At 38.4% G+C, this 27621-nt stretch overlaps 1 protein-coding gene across 2 annotated transcripts in view; it reads left to right on the forward strand.

The window, feature by feature from the left end:
- Positions 1-27621, forward strand: part of CNTN5 (contactin 5) — a 1236361-nt gene that overhangs the window by 1096608 nt on the left and 112132 nt on the right. For both annotated transcript variants that reach the window (XM_058289033.2, XM_058289032.1), the window contains exons 14-15: positions 11668-11795; positions 13760-13935. In XM_058289033.2, coding sequence (XP_058145016.1) covers positions 11668-11795; positions 13760-13935 — 304 coding nt within the window. The remainder of the gene's footprint in view (positions 1-11667; positions 11796-13759; positions 13936-27621) is intronic.

Raw genomic sequence — 27621 nt, forward strand, 5'->3', positions numbered from 1 at the left:
GAATAATTAAATTGTTAGGACTTTAAGGACAGAGATTCTGTGTTAAAACTTCCTCACGTCTTCTGCCATGCTTAGCATAGCACAAGTTGTGCAGGAATCTTACTGCTGTTCATTAGATGTTTCTGGTTCTTCTTTAAGGAATGTGGTAGGATTTGTTTCTGGGCTATCTTGATGATGAATGAGTCCATGTGCTTTGATTTGGTCAATTAAATGTGAGTATAAATGGTGCATGCTCCCTTCCTAGTACTACCTTTAAAAGTCATTGTGTTTGTGTGTTACTTGTCCTACTCCAGTTTTCCTGTCTTGGTAACTGTGGAACCACTTCAGCCTGGATCCCTGATGATGGTCTTTTGAAGACTCTCAATGGATGACATTCAAAAGATGCACTGTCAGGTGCTGTTGATGCTGGTAGACCAATTGCCAGTTCATAGTAAATGGATCATGAGCAGCAGATATTGGTCCAGTTGAGGGCAAAAGCAAGAGTGACAGCAGAGAAGGCTCATATGGAATAGACGTGCAATTTCTCCATTCCTGGCATAACCAGAATCTTTACTAACACTGCCAGAATACCACTGCAACAAAAGCCTTATACAACAATTAGTTCAAAACATATGAACTTGCCATTTTTGTGGGACAAATATCATCAAATATTGACAATTTCATGTGGTTCAGCTAAATAAAAATAGGGCCAGGAGGAGAAGTGGCATTCTTGCATGAACTGTTGAATATATATTCTCTGATAGTAATTAAACCTGAATTTTCCTGAATAGTGAAGTGATGAGCTACTAGAATGAACCTGTTACCAGATTAGAGCAGGGTTAGATTAAATAGTTTATCATTTTTTAAGCCAGAACTGAATAATCAAAAGCAAAGATAAAATTTGAACTAACATAAATAATAAATTTCTTTGGTATAATTACATTTCTCCATTAAAAAACTGTTTTGAGCTCATTTTAAAAAATTAATTACATTAATAGTTTTATATCAATTTTTAAAATTTAATTCATCATTTAAAACATTCCCACCTAGATGTCTTCACTGGAAAATTTCACCAAAGAAAGCAAGCCAATTCTACACAAACTATTCCAGACCTATGAAGAGGAAGGAATTCTTTCCAAACTCATTCTACATGGTCAGCATTACTCTGAAACCAAAATCATATAAAGACTTTCCAAGAAAAGAAAATTATAGACCAATATCTCTCAACGATATAAATGAAAAGACTCTTAGCATACATTTAGCAAATTGTTGCAGCCCAGCTCCTGGAGAGCACGGGTCGGGCAGATCACAGGACCAAAGAAGGCGCTCAGCACAGTGTCAGGCATAAGCTTTATTTATCGGAACTTAGGAACAGGAAAGATTCTCTCTGGTGGCAGCGCTCCAGAGAATGAAGCTCTGCAAAGTGGCAGGAAAATGAGGAGCAACATATCGCGTCTTGGAACAAAGACATTTCCTAACAGAGTTACCTAGCTGGGGTCTGGTGATGTTACTGTAAGAAAGAACTGAACAGCCTGAAGAAAATTACAGTCTTTGATACCATCTGTACATTGTTCTCCTGTGAGAGGATTGTTACATTTTAAATTGTGGCCTGGGACATGCAGGTGGCTACATATTGTGGGCTGAGTTTCCCTTAAGGATGGGGAGCCACTCGACCCCACAATCCACCCCTGTGCAGCAGGTTGTATTGCCCATAGGATGCACACTGCATTCACATTTCACAGCAACAGGAGAGCATACAACAGAATGCTAAGAGTTTGCACCCAAAGCTAGTAAACCTATAAAGATCTATTGCTAAGGCCAAGAGAGGGAGTTAAACAAGTTAGGGGATGAATAGCTAATTTATGCTTATGTACTCCTGCATGGGATTTAAAACTTGTGAGACATCATGAAAGTGATCAGGAATATATGCCCAACATTGAACAGTATTCAGTGAGCCATTCTTGTTCTAAATTTGTTGAGGGGTTGTATTCTGCTATGCCAGAAAAGTGTCCCACACTGTCCAGTTTGCAGGAGTTATGGTACAAGGCAGATTGTGATGGTCTAACAGCATACAAGCAACATTTCCATTAAGAGATAACAAAGTACTAGGTAGGGGAGTCCTATGAAGAGGCTTCTAATACCATACATTTTCCCCTTCTAAATCCTCTGAGGTTTCTCTAGTGACATCAAAAACTAGTTTAGGCAAAAAGAGAGTTCACATAGACATATATAGGGCCCCAGCTATTTGCTCTTCTGATTGGTTGCCTTGTTACCTTCACTTGTCAGCTTTCAGGAAACCAGTGGGGAGGCCTTTCTGTTTGGAGTTAGTTATGGTTTTTTTTGAGCTCATGACTTTCAAACTGGACCGCATGACTAGGGTCTTTGTGGGCTTTATTCCGACCACCTTCACAGTTTCCTATACTAACCTGCCTCGACCTTCTCCTTAGAGAGTTTACACCCTTCTTCTTAGCAGGGAGCAGAAGGGTGGTAGCCATTTGTCTGTGGCTGCTTCCCACTGGTTAGGGGCAGTAGTTTCTGCCTGATAGCGTATGAAATCCTCTGGTTATTCTATTGAGGTTGAGGAAAGGAGGGCTTGCCCTGTGAATGGATGAAATCCCCCATGACAAATACCTTGTTTTGGAAGGCGTTGATTCTGGAAGAAATAAACTTAGAAAATGAATTAAGATTACAAAGACTTTTAGCATGTTCAGTATCCTTCTGCATATGATCTAGAACAGAAGAGATATTATTATATTCATTAGGTATATAAGTACAGCACTTAGTACTAATTAATGTACAAGTTCCTTTTTAAACTACAGTTAATCGCTCTAAGCTCCAGGTTTGTAATACCATACATGTTGTATCTCCATGGGAGCAGGCCATAATGCCAATCATGTTCGTTTAAGTTCTACTCACATTACTCTGATAGTTACTGCTCCACTTGGTATGCAGCCAGCATGCTGCAGCACTGTCAGCCCTTGAAAGAAAGCTCCAGTGTTACACCAGCCTGGTGCACAGCACCCTGTGGCACTATGAAACAGAGCCAGTCTAGAGGCAATGTCCATTGTAAATGTGGCCATATCGAGCCTTCTCTGGCTGCTGCAGGAGTCTGAAATAGCAACATACTTTCCACTCAGTTCAGGAGCATGTTCAGAATGTGGTAGATACTTTATTTTAAGGGTCTAATGACTAACCTCGTTGGTAACTCAAATGGTGAGGCACCATGCATGGTACTAAAGGGACCTGGTTTGAATGCACAAGAGAGTTTGACAGTACTGAAGTTTATCTCTTTTAATTTTTATACAATTTCTGAATACCTCCAATGCAGATTTAATACATATAATGCTAGTTTATTTTATTAGTATACTATAAACCGAGGGAGATTACACCTAAGTCAAATAAAATTGGAATAATTATAGTTTATGCAAGTAATATTCTTCTTTTTCCTACCTCTACAGGAGGCTAAAACATTTTTTTTCTTTAATAAAATTTTTAAATTGTGAATAAGCTTAAAAATATACTGACTTCCAGGTTCTGGAATATATATTATAATTGTTTAATTTGTTTTAATCATAATTTGGAAAAGATTTTTCCATAGCTTTTAAGGACTTTACTTACTGAATTTTGTTAATTGTATTAATTTCCTTCATTTTAAGGCTGTTAAAATGTTTAAGTTGGGGAATAACAAGACAAATTATGATTCTTAATTCCCTGGCCTACATTTTTCTATTTCGTCATATTTAGCCCTTTTCCCATTTTTCCTCTTTTCCTTACCTGAGGAGGAGTCCACCGGTTCCCATGACTTAGGGTCCCACCCAGGGGTGGTCAGTATCCTTTGGGCCTGGACCTGAAGCAGCCTGAGGCCACTAGCCTGAGCATATCTACAAGCCAGGGTTTCTAACTGATCATCAACTCAGCACAGGCTATTAGTTAAAGAATTTTGTATTTCTGCCTGTGCCAGGCACATGTCCCTTTCTAACTTTAAATCTTTTTCTAAGCAGCACACAAAGGCCTTTGCCACTTGTTCTGCCTCAGTAGGTACCTGCAAGGTTCCTAAAAGGCACCATACCATAGCTGTGCTATCTGGCAGTCTTCCTTTTTCTTATTCAAGTGCATCTGCTTCGCTGCCTGCTGTAGCACAGCCAGTACACTTGCCAGAGTTGTTAGGGCATCCCCGTATTCTCTCGGCAGTCCCCACTCATCTGGGAGGGCAGCCATCCCTCCCCACATAGACATTATAGGCCAGCCTAGGATCTCCCCGTGGATTCTCCCTTCCCAGAGCTCATGCCTGCTACTGCTGGTGATCTTTCAGTCTCCTGACTGGCTGCTCACCAATTGTTGCCACCCAGCTCCTGAAGGCCACAGGTCAGGACAGATCCCAAGACTAAAGATGCACTCAGCACAGTGTCAGGCATAAGCTGTATTTATCGGGACTTATGGACAGGAGAGAGTCTCTCTGGTGGTAGTGCTCCAGAGAATGAAGATAGTGCTCTGCAAAGAGATGGGAAAATGAGGGGCAGTATATAGGGTCTCAGAACAAGGATATTTCATAGCAGAATTACATAAATGGGGTCTGGTGATGTTATTGTAAGAAGGAACCGTACAACTTGGAGAAAATTACAGTCTATGATACCATTGTACATTGTTCTCCTGTAAGAGGATTGTTACTTTTTAACTTGTGTCCTGCGGCATGCAGGTAGCTGTGCACTGCAGGCTGAGTTTCCTTTAGGGAGGGGAAACCACTGAACCCCCCACAAATCAAATTCAAAAATATATAAAGAATATAATGCATCATGATCAAGCTGATTTATCCCAGGGATGCAAGATTCTTAAAATACTAGAAAATCAATGTAATTTGCCACATCAAAACACTAAAAGGAAAAACCTCAATAGATGAAAAGCTTTTGAAAAATCCAATACCCATTCCTGAAAAAGTGTCTTAGAAAAGTAGGAATAGAAGAACATCCTCAACATGATAACAGCAATCTACAAAAATCTATAGCTAGCAACATACTGATTAGGGAAGATGCAATGTTTTCCTTCTAATATTAAAAAAAAAAATTAAAAGGCAAGGATGTTTGTTCTTACCACTTCTATTCAACAACTTCTATTCTGTTAGAAATCCTGAACAGTGTAATAAGTCAAGGAAAAAATTAAATTCTTATATATTAGAAAAGATGTAAGTCTGTCTGTGTTTGCAGACAACATGATGGTTCACATAGAGAATCGTATTTTTTTACAAAAAAAAACACTACTAAAATTAGGATTTTGCTTTAACAAGTTTGCAGAATAAAAGATCAATATACAGAAATCAGTTGCATTTCTGTATACTATCAATGAACAGTCAAAAATTTAAATTAAAAATCAATCCTTTAAAAAAAATCCCTTAGACTTCCAATTTGGACAAGGTAGCACAGAAACTTTTTACCCTACTTCACTCTGCTAGGTACAATTATAAACATTGGAAATTGTTTTAAAGACAATCAAAGGAGAGCTCTGAAACTTGGTAAGGAGAAGGCAAGCTGGCTTGGGACCCCAGGACAGAAGGAAAAACAAAGGTAGGGTTTCTTGTCTGCTCCACCTAATTAAGAGAGTCAGGCATTTCTCAACGCCTGGGTGAGGACAAGAAGATATCTCTGTTAGGTTCATTTCTCTCCCAGCTCATACTGAAGTCCCATTTACAGCATTAGGTGAGCCTGGTACCACTGGTAAAGGGTAAAGTCACCAAAAATAACTGGCACTCTCCTTCCCCAAAGGCCTGAGACTTACCTTTTCCATCAAGACAAACCAAGGTGGGCAGAAGGAACTGGCTACAGCAAGTGTCCCAATCCAAGATGCCTTTTTGTCTCTGCAGGCCCAAGACAGCCCATCCCACCCAGAGACACTAGAGTAGCCGGAGGGTAGATCCCACTGCACATCTTCCCCACTGAGAGGCACCTGGCCCCCACCTGGGATACCCCTCGATGCCCCTTCAGCAGCATCAGCAGGGACCATTAAGAGCCCCAGCAGTACCAGGTAGACAAGGCAAATCAAAATAACAAGAAAAAGGCTTTGAAAATCAAACCCCATTGGAACCACACCCATGAAAGGTAGGCCAAGATCAAGTACTAAATCTAAACAGGCTGACTGCTTGCTAAAATACAAAAGGTTTAAGTAGGAATTTCCTAACCCTGTGGCAAAAGGCCCCTCATACCAAGAACCAAGAAAAATTACAACTTGAATGACAAAAGAAGAAATGATGCCAACACTGAGGAGAATCAAGTGTTGGAATTATCTGACAAGGGCTTTAAAGTAGACACCATCAAGTGCTTTCAAACTCTCTTGAAACAAATGAAATATGAACATGAAGAAACCAAAATTTAAAACATAATGTCATTTACAGTTATTCCAAAGAAAATTAAATACTTAAGTTTACCCATAACAGACATAAAGAGGCTCTATATACTGAAAATTACAAAATGCTACTGAAAGAAATTGAAGACCTTGTGTTAGACTGAATAACGTCTCACAAAGATGTGTTCAAATCCTAATGCTGGTCCCGAAGGTGTGACCTCCTTTGGAAATAGGACCTTCAAAGATATTATTAACATGAGGCCCAACTGAAGCAGGGTGCACCTTAATCTAGTATTTTAGTTTTGTTGTTGCTAAAACAAATACCATACAAAGAACTGATTTAACAACAGGAACTTACTGGCTCATGGTTTTGAGGCTGGGAGAAATCCAAATGGAGGCATCAGCACGGTGCTGCCTTCTCCCTGAAGACTGTGGCATTCGCGGGCCAGCTGCCAGTGGGCCACGGGGCTCCTTGGTTTTTCTGCCACCTGGAGATGTCTTCTCCTTTCTCATCTGGTTTCCATTCAGTTTAGACTTCTTTCTTCTGGCGACTTTCTCTCTCTGACCTTCTCTATACCGCCTCTGGTAATAGGATTAAGACCAATCCTGATTCAGTTGGTGACATCTTGACTAAACTCATCTACAAAAGGTCCTATTTTGGGGGATGGGTGTGTATATGGGGACCTAATATTTTTTGAATGAGGAAGAAAGAAAGAGAGAGAGAGAGAAAGAAAGAAAGTCCTATTTTAAATTGGTTCACACTGATGGGACTGGATTAAGATTTAAAAATGAATTTTCTGAGGTATGTAACTCCAGAGCATAATATCCAGTAGGTCCTTATGAACACAGAATTTGGACATGGAAGTACAAGCCACAGGAGGAGACAGAGAGAAGCAGATCACCATATGATGGAAGGAGAGATTGATTCCCAAGAAGTAGTACCAGAATGCCACGGGCTTCAGAGAGGGCATGGACAGCCTTCCAATGCCTCAGTTTTGGCATTTAGTCTCCAGACTGTGAGCCAATAAATTCTTGTTGTTTAATCCAACCAGTTTGTGTTATTTGATGAACCATCCCTAGCCAACAAAGACAAACTTTGACTAAATGGAGAGGCACACTGTGTGCATGGAGTGGAAGACTCCTGACAGTAAAGATGTCAGTTCTCCCCTATTTCATATACAGGTTTAACACAATTTCTATCAAAATCCCAGCAAGGTTTTATTTGGACATAGAATTATTCTAAAATTTAAATGCAAAGTCATGGGCCCTAGAATAGATAAAACAATCTTGACAAAAAAGAATGAAAAGAAGAATTACTTTTTCTAATACTAAGGATTATTTTATAGCTACCATAATCAAGGTAGTTTGGTTTTGGTGGATTGACAGGCACATAGATCAGTAGAACAAAATAGAGAACCCAGAAAGAGACTCACACAAATTTACTCAACATATTTTGACAAAGGTGATAAATCAATTCAATGGAGGAAAGATAGTCTTTTCAAAAACAAAAAGACAAAAAACACACAAAAAACTTTAACCTAAGATCACATCTATTCAATAACTAATTCCAAATAGATCACAGACTAAAATGTATAGAACTATAAAATGTTTAGAAAAAAACAGGGAGGAGCCTTTGTAATGTACGGTTGGGAAAAGAATTCTTAATTTGACACCAAAAGCATAATCCAAAATGGAAAAATGGATAAATTGGACTTCATCTAAATTTTAAAACCTTTTGTTCTGTGAAATCTCATGTGAAGAAGATGAAAAGAGAAGCTACAAACTGGCAGCAGATCACATATCTAAGAAAGGTCAAGTATTTAAAATACATAAAGAATACTCAAAACTCAGCAGAATGGTGATGGATACACAAACCCAAACAAGTGATAAAATGAACATAGAAATTAATAGACACATGTGTGCATACACATATACGCACAAATGAATAAGTTAAACAGGGGTAACTAAATAAAATCAGTGAATTGTATTCATGGCAATATCCTAGATGTGATACTATACTGTAATTATGTAAAATATTACCATTCAGGGATACCAGACCAAGTGTACAAGGGATCTCTCTGTATGACTTCTTACAACTGCATGTGACTACAATTATCTCAAAAATTTCATTTATTAATAAGTAAGCAAATAAAAAAATCAATACCTTACAAGAGCATGAAAAAATATAGGGATAAAACTGATGAAAATATCTAAGACTTATAGATAGATAACTATAAAACAGTGCTTTGAGAAATTAAAGAAGATCTGAATAAATGGAGATGTATCATATTCATGGATTGGAAGATTCAATATTGATATCAGTTATCCAAAAGTTGACCTATAGATTTATTGAATCCCATTTAAAATCTCAGAAGTCTTTTTAGAAATTTACAAGCTAATTATATAATTAAATTGGAGGGGGAGTAGATGTGGCTTGAGCTGTTGGGTGCCTGCTTCCCACATGGGAGACCCCACATTCAGTTCCTGGTGCCTCATGAAAAAACAACAACAACAAGTAGAACAAACAAGGGGACCAACTCAGGGAAGCCAATGTGGCTCCGTGGTTGAGCACCAGCTTCCCACAGACAAGGCACCAGGTTTAATCCCCAGCCCCCAGTACTTAAAAAAAAAAAAATTAAATTGGAAAAGGAAAGGACTTAATAGTCAAAACAACTTTGAAAAAGAAGAGCAAAGAAGGAGAACTTAAACTACCTGAACTCAAGACACATCATAATGCTACTATAATATAGACTGATTTGGGCATGAAGATAGATGAATGATTCAATAGACTAGAACAGAGTCAAGAAGTTGACCCATATACATATGGCAGTTGATTTTCAGCAAGAGTGCAAAGGCAGTATAGAAAGGATAGTGTGATCAGAAAAAAATGGTATGAAACAATTGGATAACCAAATTCAAATAAATAAATCAATAATAACTTAGATTCATACCTCATACCCTATATAAAATGTAATTCAAAATGGATAATAGACACAAAAATAAAACTTAAAATTAAGAAACTTTTAGGAGCAAACTTAAATAAAACTTTGTAACCTTAGATTAGTTAAAGATTTCTTAATATAACATCAAAAGCACTAGGCATAAAATAAAATTGAGGGACGCTGATGTGGCTCAATAGATAGAGCATCCGCCTACCATATGGAGGGTCCAGGGTTCGATCCCCAGGGCCTCCTGACCCATGTGGTAAGCTGGCCCATGCACAGTGCTGCCACACACAAAGAGTGCCTTGTCACACGGGGTGCCCCCATGTAGGGGTACCCCACACCCAAAGAGTGTGTCCTGCAATGAAAGCTGCCCTGCGTGGAAAAAGCACAGCCTGTCCAGGAGTGGTGCCACACACACAGAGAACTGACACAGCAAGATGATGCAACAAAAAAAGAGGCACAGTTTCCCAGTGCCACCGATAATGCAAGTGGAAGCGGAAAGAGAACACACAGCAATTGGACACAGAGAGCAGACAATGTTGGGGTGGGGGGAGGGGAGAGAAAGAAATAAAATAAATCTTTAAAAAAATAAAAATGAAAAATAAAATTGAAAAATTGACTTCATCAACATTAAGAACTGCTGTTGAAAAGACAATGGTAAGATATGCCACAAATTAGATATTTTCAAATGACATTTCTGAAAAGAGTTATAAATCAAATATAAAAAGAACTCTCTCAAACCTCAATAATAAGAAAACAAGTGGCCCAATTAAAAATGGGCAAATGATTTGAACAATCAGTGGGGCTACTAGTTTTTGCCCAGAGCAGCAGAGCCTGTCCCAAAAGAAGTCAGTTCAAACTTTAGTAGCATAAAAAATAAAATCTACACTTCTGTTGTAATTTTTCTGTAAGTGTGTATTAGTCAGCCAGAGGTGTGCTGATGCAAAATACCAGAAATTGGTTGCTTTTTATAAAGGGTATTTATTTGGGGTAGGAGCTTACGGTTACCAGGCCATAAAGCATAAGTTACTGCCCTCACCAAAGTCTATTTCTGTGTGTTGGAGCAAGATGGCCGCCACGGCTGTGAGGGTTCAGGCTTCCTGCTTCCTCCCTTCCTCAGGCTTCTTTTTCCTGGGCTCAGGTTCCTCCCTTCCTGGGACTTCCTTCTCTTTCCTCTGTGTACTTACTTCCTGGGACTCCAGCTTAAGGCTTCAGCATCAAACTCCAACATCAAAACCCCCAACTCTGTCCTTTGCCATGCCTTTTATCTGTGAGTTTCCACCCACCATAGGGTGGGGACGCTACGCCCTCCTGGCACAAGAAGGTTACGTAATTACTTAATCAAGTAAACCTAAGGATCCAGTATAATCCAATATGCCCAGAGGAAAAGATCAGTTTACAAACATCATCCAATATTTCTTTTTGGAATTCATCAGTAATATCAAACTGCTACAAAATGTAAATCTAAAACTTCTCTAAAAATAAAATGTATTAATCTTTTGTGCTCTGCAGATGCAAAAAAAATAAATAAAAATAAAACCACAATTGCCACTTCCAGCATGTTTCAGGTAACTTGAATATATTGACCCACTGGTGAAATAATGGATTATATTTCAGGAACAGAGAAGGGAGAAAAGGACAAAAGTACTGAGTAAATTTGAAATTCATATATTTCTAGAATGGTGAATACACAGGAGAACATGTTAATTCCAAATGTCAACCTCATTTTCACTGAACTTCTAAAAATGTTTAATAATGCTTTAATTTTTCACCTTCATACAAGACTCAAGGTCCACTTTTAATAAATGTCTTGAAAGAGTCTAAATGCAAACTCAGATCTCATGTTCCAATGTTTAAAAAAGCGCAATGCGAGCAACCCAGGTATCGGTCTCATTTTTGTACCCTTGCTGCAAATTTGGCACTGTGGAGAAACCTCCATAAATCATCTCTTGGCCATATACAATTAATTTTATGTTCTGTACTTGTCCTCCTGTATGTTTTTACGCTGTTTCTTTTTATAGTTGATTTTTGAGGTCACTCTTGGTTTGAGGTGAAATGCCTAAGCTTAATATTAAAATATCACAGGGTGATAGTATAGTAACAAGTTTTAATAACCAAATTCAGGGTCACCTTTTTCCATAAGTTTTGAAATTAACTGTCAGAAAGTGTCAAAAGAAAAATAACTTGTGACTCCATAACCCTTTTGAATATAAAAAGATGTTAAGTGGGTTTATTGCATAATTTCTTCGAGGGGTAAAACATTTTTACTGCCACTGCATCTGTTCACCGTGATCCTTTATCTTATTTATTATTACCTTGGAAGTAGTTTTTTACTTCATCAGAGTTTCTTACCACTTAGCTAATTTGCAATAAAACAGGGGAAAAAAACACCTTTTTTAATAATTTTCAGAATAGCTATTCTTCCAGACGGAAGTCTCCGGATCCTAAACACTTCTAAATCCGATGAGGGGAAGTATGTCTGCCACGGGGAAAATGTCTTTGGCTCTGCTGAAATTATAGCCTCAGTATTGGTAAAAGGTAAGAAAAGGTGGCTATTTTAATGTTTTATAAGAATAATTTCCTGGCCATATCTGAAAGAGAATAAATATATTATGCATGTATATGTGTTTGCACACGTGTGTGTATGCTTGTCTTTATAATATACTTTACAAACATAAAACTAATGCATTGAAATAGCCCCTTTCCATCATTTAGGGGACCATATAGGATGGAACACCTTGTTGGTAAAAATATGAAGATTTTGCTCTCAACATATAAATAAGTGCATAAATAAAACTTCCTGCATTTTTAGTCAGTGTCTTGAAATTTTAAAATATGCCAACATATGAAAATATTTTTCATCTACCGAAATTACTTTCAGCATCAATCTAACGTTCCCTTGTTACCACTTCAACAATTAAAATTTTCCATTTGCGCATGTATTTTAGAGCAGATCATTTTGTGGCCATTAAAATATGGAAATGTTAGTTTTTCTTCTTTATAAATAAAAATTTAATTAAAATAGCCAGCATTCTGATATTTTAGAAAAGAGGTAAACATCAAGAGAAAGAAGAAAGGAAAGATGTTTTTGTTTATATCATACATGGGTGGTATCCAACATAGCCTTCTATTCCTTTTGTGTCCTAATCAGTGTTTTTCATAATAAGGCAGTACTGGCTACAAAGAAGTCTTTTTAAACAACAAAAATGTTTTCTGTTAATCATAAATAAGAATATTTAGTTACCCAGAACACTCTAATTCCCACAAAGTTAAACTACGGTGTACAGTGACATCCTCCATTCTCTGATGAAGCCACAACTAGACCGCCACAAAGAATGCTTCACTTCTGGAATGTCAGTATTTACAGTGGCCTCCTGTTCTGTGGCTCATTTTGCTTTTAGAGACTGATTAGAAGAACTTTGGATATTAAAGGATTTAATGAGGGCTCAAGCGTGGTGCTTGTTCATATTGCCCCATTGTGAAAAATAGAGATAGAATAGGAGAACACAGCTATTTTTAAAAAAACCATCGTGTTAATCTTCTCAGAGATTCTACAACTAGGAATCTAATTAGGAAAAATCCAAACCATATCTATCTACATCACCCTACTGCTTTATTCACATACGTCATATTGTAGTCATTTAATCACTAGCTTAAATAGTCCTTAGACATATAGCCTGTATTAGCCTTTACTGATTCAAAGTTATGCTAAAGCCCAGTAAATATGTCTGTTTAAAAAAAGAAACCCTAAATCATGAAGTATAAAAACATATCTTTTTCCTCAAAACTATTTCCATTCAGTGGTTTTGCACTTGTGTATGTCAAATAAGCCCAAACACAACACATCAACGGCGACATCCTATCATCAGCCCGAAGGTGCCTCTGTAACTGCTCTTCTACAAATAAGAGGATTTTGTAGAGTGTAAAGCAATACAAGGTGGTGGAAGAGTAGTTTTCTGTTTTTCTGTCTGTTAAGATAGTAATTTGAGGAAAGATGCCTTCTATTATCTTCTAGTCTCCTACATTCCTTAAGGAGTTGAACTCTTTCTGAGTCTTACTCCTCAATAATGGGGCATTTTCTATAGTAAAACTCCTTTTATAAATATTATACGTGATGATCCCTGATGGTGAATAGGAGGTTATAGCTCCCTTTTTAAATTTTTCTCCTTCCAGAATGCCAAATATTGCTTCTAGTTATGTAGCTCTTTGTCTTTTTTCTATGCATTAATTTATTAATAGGAACAGGGATTCTTAAATCATTAGTCCCCTACAAAGTATACTAAAATGCCCTAGATCCAAAAATCTAATAATTTATGTAATAATAACTTACTTAAATACATTAAAAATCTAGTATGTGTGTTTGGAGCAATTATATGGATTTGTGTTTGTTTTTTTTGTTTGTTTGTGTTTTTGTGGATTTGTGTTTTTCTCTATCATTTAAAATAATGTAGAATGAAGGAAAATAACGTGTTAATCATGTTAATGTATTTTTATTTCTGTAGAACCTACAAGGATAGAACTTACTCCTAAAAAGACAGAGTTAACAGTAGGAGAAAGCATTGTCCTTAATTGCAAAGCAATTCATGATGCTAGTTTGGATGTCACTTTCTATTGGACACTGAAAGGACAGCCTATCGATTTCGAGAAAGAAGGTGGACATTTTGAAAGCATCAGGGCCGTAAGTGAATACACTTTTATATTTTGTGTACTGATAATATTAGAAATTTTGACTCAAATGTAAAAACTTTATCTAAATGTTAAGGGGAAAAAAATAGGGAATATCAGTTTGCTATAAAGCATTTACTTCCTTCCATTATTTTGGGCATGTCAAACAAAGTAAAAATTATTTTAAAGCTTCAGTAAGAAAGTGGGAAAACTTTATTATGCAAACCCTGTTTTCTTGCCACTTTTATTTACCTTATTAATATTAGCAATATTTATATATCTGCTTCTCAAAAGTTCTGTTGCTTCATAAAGTGGCTATTGCATTATTTAGATCCTGAAAGGTAATTAGGGTAAAATTAATGAATGATATAAGCCTGTCTGTCCTACTCCTCATGAAATAGTAATTTTTGGAGACTCTTTCATTTCTTCTATAGAAGCTACACAGAGAAATCCACTGTCCTAAGTCTAAAAAGGAATTAAAACAGTTTCCCCAACTCTCTCCCTACCTCTAGGGACTTGCTTAGAGATAGAAGAGTGAGAAGATGGCCGAGGGCGAGGGGGAAAGGCAGATGTAACTAGGCAAGGAAAGAACGAGATTTGTCCCGCAGCACCCCTTCCCTGCAACGAGGAGATGGGTGGATCCAAATACAGTCTTTGCCTGTAAATCCAATTTAAAATTCGGCTCCATGCCTTTTAGTATCAGTTCATTTCTTCTCTAAACCTTTTAGGAATCTCGGTACACTAAAACTGTAGTGAGTACAAACATATAATAAAACTAATTTGGGGTTGCATTTCATTTTAAAGGTACTGAGATACAGCGAAAAAAATCCTGGAGCCAAATTCAGAAATTCTCCAGATCAATTTCAGCTAGATCCCCAGTCGTTACACAGCTTAGGGCCAGTCACTCAATTTGCATAGGGAAGTAAAGCAAAAGAGTTGAAAGAGATAATCCCTAAAAGGCCTTCCTGTACTAGAATTTGGTAAATTTACGTAGTAAAAGAGTAAAGAGGAGCTCTCTGTTACATTTGCCAGTCGCACTAAAAGGAACACTACCTGTCAAATTACTCCTTTTATCCACGTTTATATCACAACTAATCAGAGAAACTATACGGATAAAAAAAGTTACTGTGTTGTTCAACTATCTCATTAAATTAAAGATTAATGTTTAATTAGTAATGGTTAAGTTACGTGCAAATTATTTAGCTCCTGTTAAATTCAACTTGTTTCCCCCTAATTTCTAGTTTTCCTTCTTCCTTTATCTTGAGTAGATAATTCCCCCAAAATTGTGAACAAATTTTAAGCCACATATGTTATAAAACAGAACCAGGGAAATATGACAACTTCCTACTCCAACAAAAATATGTTGTCTTAGGATTGTCTGTAAATATTCATTTTGAATGATCAGATATGTAAGATAAAAATATATCTTAAATGAATAATCTTTCTTCATGTAAGCATATCCCCTCTTTATTTTCATGTCAATAAGGAGATTAATGGGCCTAAAATTATCTGAGTTCTTGTTTTTGTCTCTTAGCTATTAGCACTTTTAGTTGATATCTTTCATTTGTGTCAATGAATACCTTTAATCCTTTTCCTAAGATTGGCAGACAGTAATACCTGCTCTCTCTCTGTGCACATATGCAAGTCTTGCCCTTGGGAAGTATCAAATTGACCCCTTATTCCATGCAAACCTATATAGTTCCAAGCCATGCCAAAACTATGTTCTCCTATTGTAGACACTGACGATAAACTATAGGATGGAAGAATAGAGCCAATTAAATAAAGTGAGAATGTAGGACCTACCAATTTTTGTAAATTTGGAGTAAATTACAGAAATACAAATACGCTTGAAAGTATTGGAAGCTTCAGACCTGCGAAGTGTGGAAGAAGTGGCCCATGGCCTCTCCCAATCACCGCAGGATCTGATGAGCTGTCTTCAAGGACGAATGGGTGCTAGAAAGGACGACACGCACCGTTTCAGAACCATGGAAGCAGAGGGGAAAAGGAACAGTATTCTGTCTCCACGCCTGCCCTTCTCCGTATGGGGATGGCAAGTCTAGGCAGTAGCAGGTTCTGTGGGAGGAAAGGAAGAGCGGGGAGGTAGGGAGCTCCCTCTGGGCTCGTGGATCCCCTCCGCGTGGGAGGCCACTGGAGGCTCCTGGGAGCAGAGGGGGCTGCCTGGCCGCCAGGAGAGGGCCAAGAGGGGGCACTTCGAGGCCTGCTCTGAGTTTCACAGAAGAGCCATTGGGGGGCCGTAAGGCATCATTTAGGGGGGCTGAAAGCCAAACGGGATGCAGGGGCTTCAGCAGGAACAGAGGGTGCCTACGATGGGTGCTGTCTATGTTAAGTGCCCTGAGAGACGAAGCCTGCCAGGGGGTCATCAAATGGGGTGAATCACGGAGAAAGCAGAGGCTCCTTCAGCACTTTAGCACTGCCTAGGGCCAAACCAACCAATCGATTTTCTTCCAAAAAATAGCAATGGAGTTGATATTTAGCAACTTGTAGAAGCCAAAATACGGCTTCATGAAGTCCTTTACTTTCAACTAGTTTTACTGGTATCCTTTATACACACCCATGGATTTATAGATAAAACTCTAGGCAAAATTTTTTATGTAACCCAGAAATAAAAGGAAGACATGCAAGGTGCATTGTTATCTTTTAAATAAAATCTTACTTTTGGACTGCATTTCAAGATAGTAAATAGGTAAAAATATTATCACACCAGTTCAAAAAATAATTGACATTGGTAGGAAATGTAAATGAAATGCCCATCATGAGAATGCTCCTGTTTCCCTCGCCCACTTTCTTTAGGCCATGTTTATACACCCCGCGATCTGACTGTTTGGGCGCGAATCCGTTACTGAAGCCACCGTTAGGAAGGGCCAAGCAATCAATTGAGTCCAAAACCATTCGATCCAATTCACCCAAATCACTTTTTGGTAAATGATAGAAGCTAACTGAATAGAGCTAATTAGCAAGGTTCATCTTAAGATTTTAATGGAATTCAATTCCACCAGCTAAGTGCTGTGGGGGATCCAAAGTGAAAGCCGGAGCCCCCTCCAGGGAGAGAGCAGGGCTGTGGGGCCGCGGCGACAGCGACATGCGCAGGCCGCGGGCACGTGGCCGGAGGGCCGAGCTGGGGTCCCTATTTGCCCCTGATCTGCATGCCGAGGCTCTTCCGGGGGCTGGGAGGAAGAGCTGCATTTCAGCCCAAGAGAGCCAGGTCGGATGAAGACAGGCTGCGTGTTTCAAGGCAAGGAAGGAGCCGGCGGCCTGGGCAGCGCAGTGCAGGCACACGGTAGAAAACAAGAGACGAGTCCATATTCATTGCCTAAGTTTAAAGGAAAGCAGCAGGGGTCTCCCTGCAAAAGGTACCCATTTCCAAGCTACGGAATTTGGGTTGTAGGTTGAATGTAGCAGGGAGCTCGTGATTCAGATTGCTGTGTCAGGAAGATGATACTGATAGCTGCATGGAGCGAAGATTGCATCGTTTGTGGATTTTACTCTCCTTCTAGATGGCTTAGAAGTTACAGGGAAGAGTCGATTTTCATAAGCTTTAGCCTTAAATAACCATGCAGTTATCAAATAAAAGCATTTACGGTTGTGGTTTTTTAAAATTATTTTTTGAATTTTTTTTGCTACATAGATCACAAAAAATGTTACATTAAAAAATATAAGAGGTTCCCATTTACCCCACCCCTCCACTCCTCCCACGTCAACAACCTCTTCCATCAGTGTGGCCCATTCATTGCATTTGGTGAATGCATTTTGGAGCACTGCTGCACCGCATGGATTAGAGTTTACGTTGTAGTTTACACTCTCTCCCAGTCCATTCTGTACAGTTGTGTTTTGACACAACCGTTTCTGGCGACGGGAGGTCTACGGGACCTCTCCTGCTCTCAGGGTGCCTGAGCAGCACCTGCGCATCTCCAGACCACTCGGAAGCCCTGGTGCCAGTGGAGGAATGGTGAGACGGTGTCTTCCAGAGACGTGAAAGCTCTAGTTGTTCATTTGAGATACAAGCAAGTTTTAATCTTTATAAGGTATGAAGAACAGTTTCACAGAATACCGTGGCATCCTGCAATTTTCTTTGTATTTTGGCAGTGAAAAAAATCCCAACCATTTGTCAGCAGACTGGTCTGCTAAAGAAAATTGCCCTTTCCCTGGCAACTCTTCAGACTTGCTAAATTGCAATTGAATGGGCAACCAAACCAAAGTGCAGTACAACTACACTATTTCCAAGTCCTTTACATTAACCCTGTTCCCTGGTTGTGGCAATACTCTCAAAAAGACAGGGTAGGGATATGTGTCCCCTTTTTAATGAGTAAACTGAAAAATAAGACTTTTCAAGGCTATGTAAATACTAAATTAGGGAAATATTAAATACAGAGTGATTTTTTAAACTACATTATGTTGATTCTCCAGTTTTAAGTCTTACTCTCCATAATCATTGAGCAGCTATGTGTTCAACCCTTCTCTCTACAAACTGTGGGAAAGAAAAATAAACGGAAGATTCATGACGCAGACAATTAAGGCATTCAAGAGAAATGTGATTATCAAAAAGCAATTACTAAGTTTATTATGGCAGCCAAATATTTTTGGCATCCAGAAGAGATGAATTGACCTTTTGTCTTGTGGAGAAAAAGAAGACAAGTGAATTGAGTGCCTACTATGTGCCAAGCTCTCTGCTAAAAACTTTACATGCCGCAGCTCAGCAAATTCTCATAATAATCATAGGAGGTAAAAGTATTTTGGGAGAAGGTAGAACCTGATCTAGGCCTCAGAGGATGGGTAAAATTAATACAGGCAAAGGAAAAAGAGAACGGCAGTCCAAGCAGGGAAAATATATTGTATCTCAGAGTCGTGAAGGTTCTTGGAGAGGATCAAGTTTGTCCAAGCTCTGTGCATGCAGTAGTATCATTCAGCGTCACCGGTGTCTGCTTTTCAAGTGATGAAAAGCTCATCCTCCGAAGTAACCCATTCCATGACCAATCAGCTCTGAATGTCTGCAAGTTGGAAAGCAGGAGTGATTACAACAACCTGTATTCCGAGTATAGGAATCATATAGCCACATGCCTGATGCATGCCCATGGCTTGTGTTGGGCTTTGGATTAGGTAGATAAAAAGTGGCCAGAATATGAATCCATTCATGCATTAGGGATTTCCATTAGCCAAAAGCCATAGTAGCTGCGTTAAATTTCCTATTACAGTTAATTGTGTTCCTACTTTATCTCCTTCGGATTTAACTTATTATTTCCTAAGGAGTAGAAGTCTTAGAAGGGAAGACTGTAAATTCTCAAATGACAGCATTCTTTTCTTGATAGTCATGGCATGAAAATCAATGAAATTTTCAGAAACAACACAAGGGTTACTATGGTGCAAAACTGTCAGCATTTCCCTGCTGCACCCTGTCGTCCTCACATTGGCAGTTGTGAGTCTTGCACGGTGATAACTACCCAGGAGCATCCAAAGGGGCCGGGGAGGAGGAGCTCGACCAAAGGCGCCTGTTCTCTCGGGCTTACGCTGCAATTCATAATATTTATACTTTCCAGTAATGTAGCCCACTGGACTCTGAGCTTTCCCTTTCTTATTTCCTGGCACAAAAGATCATCCTTCCCATCTGTCTATCTCCTGCCCCCTGGCTCTTGCCTAGCTCTGAATCCCGGCACCTGGTACTCCACCACCTTCCTCTTCTCTGCTGTGATCTCGTCTCCCACCCCTGCTTGGTAACAGTGCCTTCCCAGGCTCTCACCTCACCTGACAAATGAAGTCACTGTGTCATTTTAGTTAGGAAGAAACGGTAGAGGAGGCACCAGTTAAAGCTCAGGGGCCGGCAAAGGAGAGATGTTGCCTTCAAAGGCTTTCGAATTTCCAGGCCATGCCAGAAGAGTGTGCCGTATCGATGCTCCCGGACTCGACTTTTTAAAAATGTGCCTCCACCGCTGTCTTTTCAAAGTATTAATAACCCCATGGCAAATGAGAACCACTATCTTTTTCAGCACGTGTGTGTTTCGTATAGTCATACCAACTTGACTAAAACCTGACATTTAAATCTGTGATTCTATAGCATTTTATGTACCAATGAATAAGCTGTGGGGGCCCTAAAAGCAGGGACTAACGTGCCTTTTTATTCTGGATCATGCTGCATTAGGGATAGCTACAAAATTGCCACTGAATCAATGATTGTTGAATAAAAACCTAAAAAGTTGATGAAAGCATTTTCTCAGCTTAGCCGACTCCTACATTATTTTGGAGGTTTTAGCATAATGAACTAATGCATCAAATTTTGCTAAAACTTACCATTGCAACAGAATAATTTATTTCCTTGCTTTTCCACTTTTTGCACAAGGTTGGAATTTAACACAGTGTGGGAGTAAATGACAGCCGATAGCCTTTGGTGACATCTAAGGCCATCTTTATTGGGAGATCCTTTCCTAATTCCTGTGTGTACTTACAGGATCACAACTCGATACTGCCATCATTTTGATTATCCACCTCCATTTTACCTAATTTACAGATTGACCCACAAACCAAAAATTGAAATGTAGCTCTTCACTTTTTGAATTTTAACAAATTGGGTAAAATTAAGTAATACTGCCAAAGTTATCACATGTGAAGACATAGTCTTTCAATTCATTCATTTAAATATAGCCCACCAAAACAGACTTTCTGGAAACAGATTTATAGTAAGGATGAAGAACTTTTTAGTGAATTTAGAGGCTTCATTTTAGAAACTAAAGCTGTTCTATCTTTAGATATATTACATAGCATTATGCAGGATATGAAAACTTCTTAGTATTCCTGCAACACTTTTTTGTGCAGAACTACAGGTCTATAATTTCTCCTTGTTTGTGTTTTGTTTTTTGTTTGTAGTTTATTTTTGGATAGTTGATTAGTTTTTGTTTATTCTGAAAAAGAGAATAAAACTTCTTAATAGAAAAAGACAGTTTTAGTTGAGGGCCTTGCTGAGAAAAATGAGATCAAGAGCCTGTGTTCTATGATCTGCGAGGGCATGAAAGTACCTTCCCAGCACCTGGAGAGCCTGAGCAGAGCCAGCAGAGGTGTGTCAGTGATTGGACTGGGAAGAGGGGGGAATGAGAGGTCAAAAACAGCCCTTACCTCTTCACAGAACTTTCCTTCACAGAACTTTCCTTTCCTAATAATTATGCTTCTAGTTCACTAACTCTGGAAATTAAGAAATGCTATGTGTATCTAGGATACTGTATTTTTCTTTTTCGGTTGTTTTATTTATTTTTCTCCAAAACTCTTTCTCCACCCTATGTATATATGAACTTAGACTGGATTTTGATTTCTTCATACTATAGTCTCCTTGGGTTGATTTTTTTTTAAAGGAGGTACCAGGAATTGAACCTGGGACCTCATACACGGAAAGCAGGCGCTCAACCACTGAGCTAGACCCTCTCCCCAGGTGGATTGCTTTTAAAAGATGACTTTAATCTGGAAGGACGTGCCTGTGCCTTTGGAAATGAGACCATAGACAGCCTCAGTGGGTTGGTGTGCGCACTGCTAGCGTTCACCACGAAGCATAGCCTGTTTATTTCGGTGATGTTTAGTAAACCGGATTCCTGCGGACTCCAGGCCATTCCTTACTTAGGCCTACTGGTCCTCCAGGCCGTTAAAGTGTGCACAATATGCCTTATAAAATTCTAATATAAATTTTCGTGTAAAGTAATACCCCAAATATTTTGAGTCTTGGTTCAGAATTGCCAGTGCATTTATTCATTGTTGCTCTAAATATCTCTTATCTTGGAGTTGTACAGAGAAGAACAATTGATGGATCTTGCCCTTTAGAACTATTCAACCTTCCCAATCTGACAAAGGCTTGTTTTCCATAAGGCAGCAAAAAACTTTATAAATTATATGTTCTCAGAACAGTTTAAAGTGAATGACCAAGTGATCAAAACATGGGTAATATCAAGTCCCTTCTTTAAAATGTAAAATTGCCACTCTCCACGCGTATCAAATGTTCATGTCAAGTTACTAAAATGAGAACCTAAATTACTTCCAGAGCCTAATACTCATCTTTTCTGAATACTTAAATTCTTCACATAATCAATGCTCGCTTTTATTTGTTAAGAGGCTGATATGCCACTTGATAATTTCATAACGCATCTCTCTCGTTTTCCCGTGCTCCTTTCTCCTTTCACTATTCCTGTTGACTTGTGAATCTGTTGGAACGAGTTGAGCTAGAAAGAATAACCATGTCCATTTTTTTGGAGGATAGCGTAGGCCATTGGAGTAAATGCTCTGTGCCGTGCCCAGAACCCCCTTCAGTACTGGGGCGCTCCTTCCCCAGGCTGCTGACAGCATTGGCTGACAGTGTCACCAATGGGGAACTGTCCTCAGCCTAGGTCAGCTGCCTGGCCCAAGGCATGTCCCACCCCCAGCCTGTACCCAATGAGTAAAGGTGATGACCACCACAAGGTGGTGTAAGCGCCTGGCCCCTGGCCTCAAGGCAGGACAGCTCTGAGGGGCCTTGTGGGGTTCCCCATGGGAGGGGTGGCCCCTTCCCTGCCCAACGCTACTGTCTCCACTTCCCTCTAAGCATTGGTCCCAATTGCCCTCCTCAGTGAACTGCCCACAAGTCAGGTTTCTCTGACAACCTGATCTAAGATCTTAAGTAATAATAGCAAAACATTAAAGCTCCCAGCTGTTGAATACTTGTAGATACTTAGCGATGACTAGACTTTTCTAATGCTATTTCATTTACTCCCACAAGTGTTTTGTAGGGATTGGTATTCTTTTTGAGAGAAAAAGAAGGATTCAGAAAGATAAGCAACTTTCCCAAATCTGCACAATTATTCAAACCCAAGTCTGAACCCCAATATTTTTTCATACTTTTATCAAGTCTATGGCATATCTTGAACTATTAAGAGCAAAAAACATTTCCTACTTTTTCAGTAAGTTTAAGTTATATCTTGTGAATAATATAAATACTTGTATTCATCAGGGTTCTCCAGAAAAACACAACAAACAGGAGATATATATATATTATTTTTAATATATATATGTTAATATTAAGAGATTTATTATAGGAATCAGTTCATGCAACCGTGGAGATTGGCAAGTCTGAAATCTATGGGGCAGGCTGTAGGTTGGGAACTAAGTGGTGATGTTGAATTTTTCCAGGTGAAGTGGCTGAAGCAGAGATAGAAATTCTTCTTTGTGACTACTGAAATCACTAATTCTCCCTTTAAGGCCTTCAATTGATGGGATGAGACCTCTCTCATTGCTGAAGGCAGTCTCCTTTGCTGATTGTAGATGTAATCAGCCATAGGTGCAATCAACTGACCAATGATTTAAATCCCTGAAATACCCTCACAGTAACAATCAGGTCAGTAGTTGCTTGACCAAACAACTGAACACCATAACCTGGCCAAGTTGATACATGCAATTAAGCATCGCAATACCCTTCATTCATTTTAGAATTCATTAGTCAATTATTCTTGCTGCTGGTATGATTTTCATATATTCGTCCAAGATAATTCACTCCTATGAGGTTTATACTACGACTATATGCTTACATTTATACTATATGAATTCTTCTTTTGTGATACTTATTAACTTTACTGTCATAAGCAATCTCCTCTGTCTTTGCTAAAAATATGGTTCTATTATATATATAAAGGCAGTTCTTCAATTCAGAGCCTTAAAAGTTCAGTTCTCATTTTAGAATAAATTTGAAACCATTTCATTATCTGCTTAAGACAAAATACATCAACAGAAATGTATATCTTGAGGAGAATGATTAACTCTTCCTCGCTCTATCAACATGTATTATCTCATTTGATTCCCACAAGAATATTGTGAGTCAGTCCAGGGATAATGAGACAAAGACACTCAACCCCAGGGGCAAGAGGTCTCTCCAACGGAGCATGAGCCACACAACGCCACGTGGCATGGCCAGCGTCACCACTCAGGCTTCTTTGAACTTGAAACTTCATTGCCCTGAAAAATATTCCAAATCTCGTTTGATGTTTCAAACCACAGAAAGTAAAAAGTAAAATTAGCAATAATTCGTCACTGTGGTTTTCTGAAAAGTGAATGCCTAAAGAATTGCTGGGCATCTCACCTCTTTAAATGGACAGCTAAGTTTATTTTCACCTTACCTATTTCTTGATCACTAATAAGACAATGCTATGCTCCATAAGACCAACTCATCAAATAGTTAAAAATTCTCACACCAATGTTCCTGAGAATGAATTCAAAAACATCTTAAAATATCCTACAACACTTGCCTCATCAGATGTTCTGTGGGTGTGTTTTCCCATTAATTAAAGCTCACTCTTCTGTCTGCTGTAATTGTTTCATTTTATAGTGTGTGAACCCACTTTTATCAGCCTCCCTGTTTTAGTCTTTTGAAGGTTTTCACAAGATGGATGTGACATGCAATATGTTACATTGCTTTTACAGCTGAAAATGAGGCAAAGAATCAGAGCACAAAAGCTCAACCCTTCTAAAGAAAATATTTAAATGTGCTAGATACTTACAATCGTATCTATTCTCATTGAATATGTTATTGTTGATTTCACAGGAGTAATGTTGGCCACCAAAATCCAGGGTTCAAGTCAGATGGCTCGATAGTTTCTGAGTCTTCCCTTCCTCTCACCAGCATGTCCTCTAAATTACCAAATCCTCTTCTGTGTCTTAAATCTGTTGACATCTCCTCTCTCTTCCTGTGGTCAAAGGCTTACTTCCATGGTTTATTTCCATTGCTGTCACCTAACTACCATTTATGCTGAAATCACAATTATCGTGTTTCTAACAAGCCAATATTTTCATGGCACACCTCCCCATCTCGAATATATACATAAACATGCACACACACACTCCCCGTCCTGGATCTGACTCCAGGTTACATATCAAAGCTCGTCTTCCATTTTCCCCTTAGACTTTATTGGGCAGCAAAACATAATAGTTCTCTGAAAATAGCACATCCTCACATGCCGATCTACTGCCGAGAATACCCTTCCCCCACTTGTCCTTGTCATCTGGGCAACTCATATCTCCCTCAAGGTTTAGCTTGAATTCCTTCCCAGTGCTCCCATTATACCTATGCATCTCTCTACAGGAGCAAACATCAAACTACCATGTAAATATGTGCTTGATTCTTTCCCTTCTAGCCTTTACATTTCTGGAAGTTAGGAGCATGTGTATTTTCTGCACCTAACACAGTAACTGGTGCACATTAAAGACTAAGTAAATATCTGTAGAGTTAATAAAGGAATTCATAGAGGTAGGAGTATATGCACTAAAAGCTAGCCATTTAGAATAGCCCTCCAGGAAAACATGTTGACTATAATATATATAAATAAATTTTATTTTTGTTGACAAAGAAAAGTTTCTTCTGTTAAATTTAAGAAGATGTCAATGATCAACATTTTTATTCATTTTGTCTCACATGAAAATTTAAATATTTATAATATTATGCTAAAAACAGTTGTTTTTTCTGGAAATAATAAACACAGGAGTTCTTTATAAAAGAGAAAAATATAACAGGTTCTACTTATGTTGAAGCAATGCTATTTGTTTTATAGGCTTTGTGTAATTTTAAAAAGAATTCTCTCCATATATCTATGTATCCAGGGGATATAATTTAACTTGCAAAGTGGTGAAATGCATAGTATTTTTACCTTGTAGGAATAATATGTAAAAGAAGATTTTTCTTTTTATCTCTTAAAAGCCTTGATAAATAAAAGGCTATCTTTATTATCTAATACCACATAAGGTTTAGAGTTTTTATGAGCAAACGTGGATCAGTTTTACATTTTGAAATATTATTGATATATAAGCATTGTGTTTTAGACTGACTCCTATATTCTCAAAGTGATTTTCAAAGAGTTTTTTTGAGAGGCCATTATTTTCAAGACATTTTTGAAATTCTACTTTTATGTCACAATTTCCCCTGCATCTGTTTTGTATTAAATTCTAAAGAGTGCCTTAATACTATGATCTGTTTAGCTTTTAGCTTTTCTAAATTCCATAGTGTCTTTCGTGGACTGCTTTTTTTTTTTTCAAATCATATTACAGTATAAGAGAGAATTTTAGGAGTCTTGAATTAATAGCTCAGTAGGTGCCCTCTCAGTGATGCTTCCTTTCTCTCAGGAGGAAGAATTTTTGGAAATAACTATTGGACTACACTTCTTCTATTCATGTGATATCCCTTATATAAGAAAAGTAGAAAAGTCCACTTAGAGAATTTGGAAAACATGAAACCATTATCTATAATGAGTAGCTGATGGATGTGTAAGGTATTTTTCAGTGTATAATACATGAGTTACGAATTGGTCTCAGTTCCACAAAGATTTCTAGAGCACCCATATACCAGACTTCAGGCCAGGAAGTGAAGATTCAGTGGTCATCAAGAGGCAAGCTTCAGCCTCAGAAAGTAAACATTTGACTGGGAGCCATGAAGATGGGCTCTGAGTCATGAATAGAGTTAGCGTGTAACTCCGCTAGCCCCTGCCTTGAGGAGCAAGCATGTGAGCAGGTACAGGGCAAGAGCAATAGAGAATATGTTCGAGAAGCTCAAGTCATCAGGCCCAGGAAGCAAAGGCTTCCTGAACCAAATAACGCTGTGTCTAGTCTTAAAGGGGAACTAAGAATCTGGCAGGCAAAATGCAGAAACAAAAAGGACAAGCAGCCAGGTCGAGGCTGAGCATGCGGAAAATAGGAACGATCCTGAGATTTCGTCCATAAAACCCAGTACTCAGTTACAGTGGGACCATTAAAGCAAACCTCAGCGAATGGATAGCTGCAACAATTCCATTGTAAACAAAGCTTTTTATATCACCTGTGACAGTTAAGTAAATGGCCATGATTACTTTGGGTTTCAATTTTACCAAGTTACATATTTTTAGCAAAACCACAGCTGCCATGTTTTTCCAAATTAAATCCAGGGATAAATTCTATGTTGCTTAGCATATGTATATATGTTTTACATAAATTTACATGTTGCTCGAAGCTTTCTGTGGGGTGTATAAATTAGAAATTAGCCATTGCAAAGATGATTCAACATTCAAGGTCATTGAGATAATTCCCTGAAAAACACTGTGATTTTCCAGGAGGCTGCTTGTCATTCTAGAGCCCACTGCAAGAATATAATGCAGTTAGGGGGAAAAGGACCTAAAATCGGAATTTCTGCTTCCTTCCTCATTTATCCCTCAAATACACTATAAATTCTTGAAGACAGGAATTATATCTACTTTGCCTTCCATTGCCAGTGCCTGGTATCATGCCTGGCATATATGTTTTGTAAATAAAGTATTTGTTAAATAAAATATTTTTAAAATTAATGAGTATATAAACATATAGAATTTTAGATTTTAATATATAGGACCTTTCCTATTTCACTGCTTATTTGCTAGCCTCCGACCCCCTCTACCCGATAGAAATGTAATATTATCAGGAAATTCTTAATACATGTATTCAGTGTACAGATATTTAATGATTATCTGTAATGTGCCTTCCACCATTCCAGGGCAGGGGCAAAGCACGGCCTCTCTCTTCCAGAGCTCAGTCTACCTTAACAAACGTACACATAAACAACTATTGAATGTGATATGCTCTGTAATACTGAAACTTATACTGTTGAGAGAAATAAACTCTGGAGGAGGAATGTGAATTATTAAACAGATATGTCATTGGCAGAAAGACTAGATTTTAGAATTAGCATTCA

This window comes from Dasypus novemcinctus, chromosome 27 (genome assembly GCF_030445035.2).
Source record: "Dasypus novemcinctus isolate mDasNov1 chromosome 27, mDasNov1.1.hap2, whole genome shotgun sequence".
In the NCBI taxonomy this organism is placed as follows: Eukaryota; Metazoa; Chordata; class Mammalia; order Cingulata; family Dasypodidae; genus Dasypus; species Dasypus novemcinctus.